General features: G+C 36.1%; 1 protein-coding gene across 1 annotated transcript in view; it reads left to right on the top strand.

The window, feature by feature from the left end:
- LOC125656481 (plexin-B-like) overlaps positions 1-8108 on the top strand; it is a 56784-nt gene extending 48676 nt beyond the window's left edge. The window contains exons 23-28 of the mRNA XM_048887082.2: positions 592-669; positions 797-981; positions 2790-2899; positions 2984-3146; positions 4894-5030; positions 5371-8108. Coding sequence (XP_048743039.2) covers positions 592-669; positions 797-981; positions 2790-2899; positions 2984-3146; positions 4894-5030; positions 5371-5596 — 899 coding nt within the window. The 3' untranslated portion in view covers positions 5597-8108. The remainder of the gene's footprint in view (positions 1-591; positions 670-796; positions 982-2789; positions 2900-2983; positions 3147-4893; positions 5031-5370) is intronic.
- The last annotated feature ends 2440 nt before the right edge of the window (positions 8109-10548 follow it).

Consider the following 10548-nt stretch of genomic DNA (forward strand, 5'->3'; position numbering starts at 1 on the left):
AATGTTTGTTCAAGTACACAGTCGATTGAAAGGCCCCCAACCGAACACAAAAATTATTTTCTATGAACATGTCATCTTATTTCAGAATGAAACAGAATATGTACTATCTGATAAAATGATTTAATGAATTTTGTTTATCTTATTAGTTACACGAAGTGAGGAAATACGTGATTCTACTGAAATATAAACTAATAAAGTTATCAGAGGATTGTTTGAAAAAATAAATTTAAAGAAGACTAAAATTGAGGCAAATCTTATAAAAAAAGATATAATACTTATATCCAACTTCAATGTCAAGTCATTTGCAATTGGATTGTTTCCCGTAGTATGATATAAATAGACATTATATTTTCCCTACTTTTAAGTGATGTTCTCTTTATTGTATTTACAAACATTTCCCAGTTGCAGACGAAAAAGGGATATGATTTTCAGAATACATTGTATAGCATATTCAAAGTAAGGACACTTTACTGTAACAGGGTTAGGGTTACGGTCACTTCGTTATAAATCAATAAAAAGGACTTTTTGTCTTGAATGTTTGAAAATAAAGTTTGATCATTGTCTATAGAAACCTTACTGGTTCATTTGTAGGTAATTTTGGTATTGTCTATGAAGGCACAGTAAGAAACACAGCGGAAGAGACAAAAGTAGCTGTAAAAACTCTACACCGTAAGTGTGCTTACATTTTACCATTCCTCTGTATTGTAGCAAGGGAAATGTACGAATGATTATTGGCTATTCTGGTCCATTATTAATCGAATGTATTGCTATCACATCTAATTTCAATATTTTACAGAAAAAAATCCACGTGAGATAGATGTCGATGAATTTGTAAACGAAGCTTTACGTATGTCAGACTTCCATCATCCGAATGTGATGACGTTGATAGGAATTTGCTTGTCAATGGACGATATGCCACTTGTGGTCCTTCCGTACATGAAACATGGTGATGTCCTGACATATATTAGGGATAAACATAACGTAAGCCATTAATCATAGGATTATGATCACTTGTCTACCTACCTACTCACCTACCTACCAACCTACCTATCTACCTACCTAACTACCTACATGTATCAACCTACCTACCTACCTACCTACCCACCACAAAAGTTCATCATGATAGAAGAACATTATCTAGGTCACCACGTTGGTTTGCGTCTGAAACACATCTTTTCAATGGGTTTATTTTTACAGGACTATGAAGTAGGGTGGAACATGATCAAATGCACCGAGAAACCTTTCAACCATTTCATGATTTTATCACGTGACTGCCTTACTTCATATCCTTGTAAAGTTTCAGAATGAGGATTTACTTCTTAATTGAATATCATTTTTTATATATATGAATACGTATGCATAGTATTGAAGTTGATTTCTTCATATGAGTGAAAAATTCTCAAGTGAGACTTTAGACAATATGAACTGGATATCAATGGCAAACTAGCAACTCAACTTTAAGACAATCGAAATTATTTCAACTCCATCGTCATCTTCCTATATTTATGTAGCAACATTCCATTTTCACCTGCATAATGGAGTTCATATCTCTCAAATGATTCGATACGCAAGAGCTTGCTTTGCGTATGATCAGTTTTTAAATCGAGGCAGGCTGCTGACAAACACATTTATGTTACATAGGGTTTCAATAGTCTTGTTTAAAGTCAGCATTTCGCAAATTCTTTGGTTATTATAATGATCTAGTTTGCCCATATAACCTATAACTGGGCAATTGCTGTTTGACGTGTTTCATACCGATTGATAGGCCGCACACTGATTTTGACTACGGATAATTTCTTTTACCTGATCAAGATATTGGGCTCCTCCTAGGCATCTGACCCCACCTCTGGTTTGTCCAGGTATCTGTGTTTGTCCAACTCTATATTTTGTATTCCTTGTGGAGTTAATGAGATTGATCAATTATCGTTATATTCCCCTTTCATACAATCAATCAATCCTATTGAAGTTGAAAGGTTTTGAATCGTATCCCGACAGCAACAAAAAATGTCAGTTCTTTCTCTCTTCCGTAGGAAATGTATTCTACTGAAGTCTGTTTATTGAGAAATATTCACTTCTAATTGCAATCATTTTGAAACAGACAATTCAATGCATGAAAGGTTAAGATAACGAACAGTGACCAATCTTATAACTCCTATAAGCAATACAAAATAGATAGTTGGGAAAACACGGACCTCTGGACACACCAGAGGTGGGATCTGGTGCATTTCTTCTCTTTTAACTTTCTCGGGTGGATGGTTGAATCCACATCATTCTGAAATGAGCACTGTATTGATACCCTGTCGTTGGATTGCGGTTTTAAAAGAAAAGAAGAAAACGATCTATGGATAAGTTGCCCATAACACAGCTTTCAAGAAAAATATATTCAAAGTACATTACCTTCCGACTTCTACATTGATGTCTTAATATTCAATATATGGTGTGAATTTGTATCTCCGTCAGCGTGGTTTCATCTGACAAAGCTGTCAAATGGACGAAATAGGGCTCACGGCGGGTGTGACCGGTCGACAGGGGAAGCTTACTCCTCTTAGGCACCTGATCCCACCTCTGGTGTGTCCAGGGGTCCATGTTTGCCCGACTTTCTATTTTGTATTGCTTTTAGGAGTTATGAGATTGATCATTGTTTGTTATCTTCACCTTTCATCATTAAAAGTAGATTGTTCAAGTTGATACCAGTGAGAAAGGCTTTGCCAATTAACCGGCAAATAATATTCGATTAAATCTAACAAACAGTCTTCTAAATAAACCATTTACATACACTATTCAAATAGGTGACGACAGTATTGAATATACTACAATTTGCTGTTGACATCGCAAAGGGCATGGAGTATTTATGTACCCATAGAGTAGTGCATCGGGATCTAGCGGCACGAAACTGCATGTAAGTCAGGCTGTTATTAGTTTGGAAATTTGTGTTCGAAAATTAAAATACATCATCATTTTTAATTTCATTTTCATTTATAAGGCTTGATGAAAATAAAACTGTGTTAGTGGCTGATTTCGGCTTGTCACGAGACATTTACGAGAAAGATTACTACGTCATCGGTAACAAGAAAAGCAGGTTACCAGTGAAATGGATGGCCCCGGAAAGTCTGGAAAAAGGAATATACAACGCTCAATCAGATGTGGTAAGCATTTAAACAAGAATGCTATTGATTTTACAGAAGTGTTGGTGTCCTTTGGGTTGTCCTTGGAGATATCAAACATTTGTCATATGTACTGTCGTCAAATAACCAGCTTTGGTACAGAAATGAAAAGTCATATACCCACATTAAAGAACGCCATGATTAAAATAGAATTATCATTATTGTTTGGACATCATGTGCTCCATCTCCAAACGTTCTGTCAAAAACCTGTGATTTATTGATCACTAGGGATTCACTCATTAGTAATCTCACTGGACGTAGTTTCCTTCCCGAAACTTGGGAACGTTTCCAATTGTAAATATTTATACGTTGTCTAGGTAATTAAATGAATCTTTCTGGAGATTTATGTCGGGGGGGGGGGGGGGGCACTAAGAGGTCACTGAATAATAGAATGCACATGTCTCACTTCAATAATTGTACCGATAGTAATCAACCCTATAAGCCGTTCTATTCCCAACATCATTTCATGAGGGCAAGAAATCTAGAAAAGCATTACAATCATACCAACAACCCAATGTTAAGTACCACTTTTAGTAGACAATGAGAAAATAACAAGAGGAAGACATTGGACACTACTGACTCGAAGTAATAAAAAAATCAGAGTGTTCCACATTTGCGTCGTACTTATATTTTATTAAACATACTAGATGTTAACGGCAAAATACAAACTCCACTTTATGACAAACGGGATAACTTCAACTTCTTTATCGTCAGCTTTCCAACATTTATGTAGCAATATTCCATATCACCCACATATAGTGTTAATGTCTCTCAACTGATTCGATACGCAATAGCTTGTTCTGTGTATAATTTGTTGTTAAATCGAAACAGCCCACTGCCAAACAAGTTCATGTAACAGGTATACAGTCTTGTTTAAATTCGGTATTTTACAAATTCTATGGTCGTTACACAATGTAGTTTGCCATTACACCCCCCCCCCCCAACCCCCCAACCCCAACCCCACCCCCACCCCCCATTTGGTCAAATGTTGTCTGAAGTGTTTCATGTCGATTGTTGGACTGTTTTTAAACAATAAATTGAACTTTGGATTACACAAAGTACCTGATCAAGAAATAGGGCTCACGGAGGGTGTGATCTATCGAACAGGAACTGCAGTATATAGGAGACGGTTACTTCCCCTAGGCACCTTATCCCACTTCTGCTATGTAAAGGGGTTCGTGTTTGTCCAATCCTTGATTTTGTCTTCCTTATAAGAGTTATGGGATTGATCACAGTTCGTTATCTTCACCTCTCATTTAAGGAATTTCTATCTATATAACGACTACATGAAGTACGTATCGGTCGCTGTAGTAAAGTTGTAATGGGGGGATCGCTTCGCAGCCAGGAGCCCAGGATGCGGTACTCAATCCAGGCGCTGCCTAGTGATTATTCCTTGAATAAGTATCCGACATTAGAATATCAAGGGTCTTTAAGGCATTACCTTTAAAATGAGGATCCCGAGAAAAGATAAAGAAACCTTCGTCGTAATCGCTATGTGTGGGCCAAAATTTGTAGCACTTCACCTATATTCTAATGAGGTCTTTATGAATGAAGAGTTATTCAATTCAACAACAAACAACAGAAACAATACATGTTTATAAAAGTATGATAGAATGAGAAAAATACACAAACGTTTATATGCCATTCTCTATAATCTTGCTTGTGAAATACTTTCTTTAACTCATAGATCAGTATTTTCCTTCAGTGTTACAATATCTATCTATTAAAGTGGTCTTTTGGTGTTGTGATGTGGGAGCTGATGACCAGAGGAAGCAAGCCGTATCCAGGAGTTGAAGGATGGGAGATGCTCAGATTTTTAAAATCGAATCACAGGTTAACTCAGCCTCATCATTGTCCAGATCTTTTGTAAGTATTATGCGTATGTACTTACATCAAGCAAAACTGAAGAAGACTGAAATTTACAACAGTTTGATGTTATTACATTATGTCCTATGATCTACTGTTGCTCATATAAAATGATAAATTAAGTAACTTTACACACAATACACGTGAATACACCTCTTTCATTTATAATTCATATTAAACAAGAATACATTACAGGAGGAAAATCACCTAGAAGAACTGTTTAGTATCGATATAAGATATGCAGCTAAAAGAAAGAAATGGAAAACACTGGTATAGGATTTTTGTTGTTGACAATTTAGATACGATCTTACGCATGCGCACTGAATTGTGTCTTCCATAGGTATTCTTTAATGGTACAATGCTGGAATCTCGATCCCGAACAGAGGACTACAATTTCTTATCTTGTTCTGATTCTATCCCAGCTGGCTACCAGATCTCCTGAACACGAGGGTTACATGGAAACCTCTTCATGTACATATGAGTCTCTGCAAAATAGTTATGTGAATGTTGAAATAGATGTCGAGTACAGCTCTTTACAGGAAGACGCCACATCTGAAGAGACCTAACTGCTCACTGTAAACAGATGACCTGGATAATCTTATTATATCTTTATTTTGATATTATTCTTATATTAAGTATCTAGGTGTAATCTTATGATTGTATTGAATATGTGCTTAAACTTCATGTAGGCGAGTGATGCAGGCCCGTGGAACATACTATCGTTTATTAGTCATAATTGTTTAAAAATGGAATGGTGCAATAACATATAAATTCATACATGCATTGGAATCAATAACATAAAGGTCATCATTTATTTAACCTTTTTTATGAGTAAACTTCACGATGATCCCACACAAACAATAGATGATACATCCCAGGACCCACTGGCGGATTTAGAGGGGGGCGTGCCCCCCCCCCCCCTTAAAATTTTCAAAGTTTAGGTTACAAATCACTGCGTAATATAAAAAGAGGAGAAATCAATTCATATTTATAATAATTGATTCTAAAAGGTGAATATCAAAATGCATAAAGTCCCTAACTCCGTATTTTACATCAGTAGGAGAAATATTAAGCATTATATCTTGCTCTAATATTGTACACACATAAATGGAATAATTGTATAGAGATTCCGAGTTGATTATATTTTTTTCATTAGAAATACTAGTATGCGTTTATTGAGAATTGTTTATATATACCTTGGTTTATTTTTATTTTTTTGCAGCCCCTTCCTCCCCAAAATCATGCATTAAATTTTATTGCCTATCATAATTTTAAAAAAAAATATATATATTTCTTATTTCAAAAACGAGAAACATTTTTTGAGGCAAAAGTCGTAACATGTGATGAAAAGGTGTAAGGGCGGATCCAGAATTGACCTCCCTTTTTGCGGACCAAAAAAAATTCAGTTATTCAATTCTAACGAGACTTTGCGTCAAATGATATGACAGGTGGATACTTGAATGTAATAGCATCATTCAAATTTATCAACACCAGTATATCATTTAATTCCACGATGAATAAGACGAAACTGATATATATTTACGATATTTTCGTCAGATACAAGTATCACTTAAAATTCTTAAAAAGTATATATAGCATAAAAGTTTTGTTAAAGAAGCAGACAATTCTAAAGTTAAAAAGAAGTGCCTGGAAATGCTCAGAATGCAGGGTGTTTCACTATTTACCGCAGAACCCAGACCCCTGACCTATTGGGAGTAACCTTCAAATCAGCTTTTGTTTTAAGATTTAAAATCAGGTTTGAGTAGAGGGATAAGAATGACTAAAACGTGAGAACACAAGTAGTAAAAACGAAAGCATTTTCATGTATAAACTGTCTCAAGATCTCCCTAAAATATTATGTACACAAGCAAAAAAGGTGTAAATGGGTGGGGTTGGAGATTGTGAAAAGTAGCTAAAAGATTGATCAAGTGCTACATCCTTTCTTTCACAAATTCCTAGATCCGCATATGAGGTGTGTGTAGGAGGGATTCAATTACAAGAAATACAAATAGATGGACTCAAATCCCAGCTCAATGACGAGCAAATAAGTTTGACTAGGAAGTCTACTGATGATAAATTTTGCCTCATTTTAGTAGTGTTGATAAAGGTGTGTTATATGGTTAAATTTTACTCTTAAAATCACTAAAATCCAGGAGCTTCCGGGGGCTTCGCACCCTGGACCACCACCAGGGCTTTCCCTGGACCCAATGGGGGCCTTAGGGCGCTCCCAGACCCCCTGCCTCTGAAAAAAATTTGACGCCCTCCCACCAAAATTACTAAATCCGCCCCTGGTACCTGTATCACCTGTGGCGATTTTGACAGTTTTGTTATTAAAAATGAATACGACACAACGCCATAATGGCCATAATTGGTCACGTCACCATTTAGTATATATTCGATTGAAAGTCATAATGAGAAGAAGATAGGGAGGAGAACGGATTATTATGTAAATTATTATACTTGTATTCTAATACGATACTGGACTTGTTACCTGCTGAGTTTTTGTTGGCATAAAACTCTAGAAGTGAAATAACTTGTAAAACACAACGCAGTGTTTAGACTTTGTTAGTCTTATAAATAAAACCAAGTAAAAGGGTTACATCGGTACTACATTTTTTTCAGGATTTAGTATCACTGCATGCTAATATGGAATGTCGGTGTTCACGTCAATTAATACTTGTATGGTGTCTTCCTTCTGTCCCTGTCTCGTATTCTACTTGAAAGTTACTCCTCCTAGGCGCCTGATTCCACCTCTGGTATATCCAGGGGTCCGTGTTTGCCCAACTCAGTGTTTTGTATTGCTCATAGGAGTTATGAGATTGATCGCTGTTCGTTATCTTCGCCTTTCATGTTCAAAATTTGATCTTGTAGAATCTTGTTTATTTCTGTCAATTTGTCTGATGATTTCTACTGTAAAATCGACTTGCGAGACATGAATACAAATATTTATATTTCTGTACTATTTGAAAACTCTCCATTTCATTTTAAATGTACATAACGTGTATATCCTAAACATAACGTTTTTGCTTATTTATATAGTTATTTTATATTATGTATTAATAAAACCTATGGATTTTTTTAGCCATTCTGTAATGTGTATTTATAAACTCTAACTAGAACAATGTCGAAATACACGTCATGTATTTGCAACTACATTTCAATACAGTGACAGAAGTAATGATATATGGTAGATACTTACATAGAATAGACGTAACGTAGGTACATGTAGTAATTGCTCCTTCTAAAGGTGAGACTCATGGGTCCTTTAGACATGACCTTGAAACGGAGGTCCCGTGTGTGACGGCAGGCGTTGGCACGTTACAGAGCCCGCACTGCTCTGGCCGTAAGCAATAAGCGTATGTCTGAATCTGTGATACTTCACCTACAACTGGTGACGTCTCAATATCGGTAAAAAAATTTCGACCGGATATAAAGCAAAAAAAAAAAAAAAAGGGGGGGGGGGCAGAATAGAAATAGATTTGAAATAAAAGACATGAAAGGTTTTCCTTTCTATATCTATATTTCTGTACTACTTGAAAAATGTCCATTTCATTTTAAATTTACATAATGTGTATATCCTAAACATGACGTAAACCTATATAGATATTTTAAAAAAAAGGGGGGGGGGCAGAATAGAAATGGATTTGAAATAAAAGACGTGAAAGGTTTTCCTTATTTGAAGTCCTTGTTCTAATATACGATAACTCCTTTAACTGATTTCATGACATATTTTTGTTGTTGTAAAACTTCAATCAATCGCATTGAAAGTCGAAAAAAAGTGAAAATCACGTGTCTATCAGATATGACCTTAAAAGGGGAAGTCTCATATTACCTGACTTGTCGTAAGAGGCGACTAAATGGGGCGGTCCTTCGGATGGGACCGCAAAAACTGAGGTTCCGTGTCACAGTAAGTGTGTCACGATAAAGATCCCTCCCTGCTCAAAGGCCGTATAAGCGCCGAGCATAGGCATAAATTTTGCAGCCCTTCACCGTCAGTGGTGACATCTCCATGAGTGAAAATTATAGAGTGGGACGTTAAAACAACATACTATCAATCTATAAAAGTGAACAATTCAAAACAGAGCACATGCAGTGTGATATTAATATTTCTTCTTTGTGAAACGGTCTTTGTTCATTTTTCATATTTTACCATATGTGAAAAATTATTGGGTTTACTCACAGACAGCGGGGGACGTCATCGTCACAGTTGCATACCTAACAACTGATATGTGTGTATTTTCGAGGTAATTAAAGACAATATTGTACTATGTACTTTACACAAATGACAGTATAATCATACCAAATGATTATCCCGCTTTCGATTTTGTGTTCTTTATAGGATTTGAGATTTAACAGTGAACGCTATCTTCGCCTATTTTTCCCCTTTGAAAACATCTGCAATATATTACGTGAACTCATCGATTTAATCTATCGAAAATGCAGGTTAAGATGTTTGGTGTATTGCTCGTTTTATCATCAATTGTTTTGTGAATGAAACGGCACGGAAACAATGATTTACAAAGCTGCTGGATTAAGACCACGTGTCTGTCATTGTGATCAAAGGTCCCCTTTACAATCAATAAACTTATATATAGACATAGGAATTAATTCTGACAATCTTTGGGTTTAGGGAATCAATACCTCCTTTCATTTACTGGAATCAAGAGTGGATTAACATAGGCAGATTGGTTATTTCAGTAAAAGGAAAACGAAATAAATGGCAATACCATTTTTCAGAATCCAACCTCAATCGACCTGATTTCTTTTTTTACCTCCATTGTATTGTATTCTGATTGCAGGTCATTCTAACAACGGTTTAGTCTATTTATGAGACGTATCACTGTTCGTAGTCTTGATTTTTTTTCATAGTTAACAGCATGTTATAGGTCCGAAAAATCTTAACAACGTTGTCAACAGTGTCAGTATCTGTAACTACGATTGTAACGGTAACCACGCTGTACACAATGTCATATAACGGTAATCACACTGTACACAGTGTCATACAACGGTAACCACACTGTACACAGTGTCATATAACGGTAACCACGCTGTACACAATGTCAAATAACGGTAACCACGCTGTACACAATGTCATATAACGGTAACCACACTGTACACAATGTCATATAACGGTAACCACGCTGTATACAATGTCAAATAACGGTAACCACGCTGTACACAATGTCAAATAACGGTAACCACACTGTACACAGTGTCATATAACGGTAACCACACTGTACACAGTGTCAAATAACGGTAATCACACTGTACACAGTGTCAAATAACGGTAATCACGCTGTACACAATGTCAAATAACGGTAATCACGCTGTACACAGTGTCAAATAACGGTAATCACACTGTACACAGTGTCAAATAACGGTAACCACACTGTACACAATGTCAAATAACAGTAACCCCGCTGTACACAATGTCAAATAACGGTAACCACACTGTACACAATGTCAAATAACGGTAACCCCGCTGTACACAATGTCATATAACAGTAACCACACTGTA

This window comes from Ostrea edulis, chromosome 7, assembly GCF_947568905.1.
Source record: "Ostrea edulis chromosome 7, xbOstEdul1.1, whole genome shotgun sequence".
NCBI lineage: Eukaryota > Metazoa > Mollusca > Bivalvia > Ostreida > Ostreidae > Ostrea > Ostrea edulis.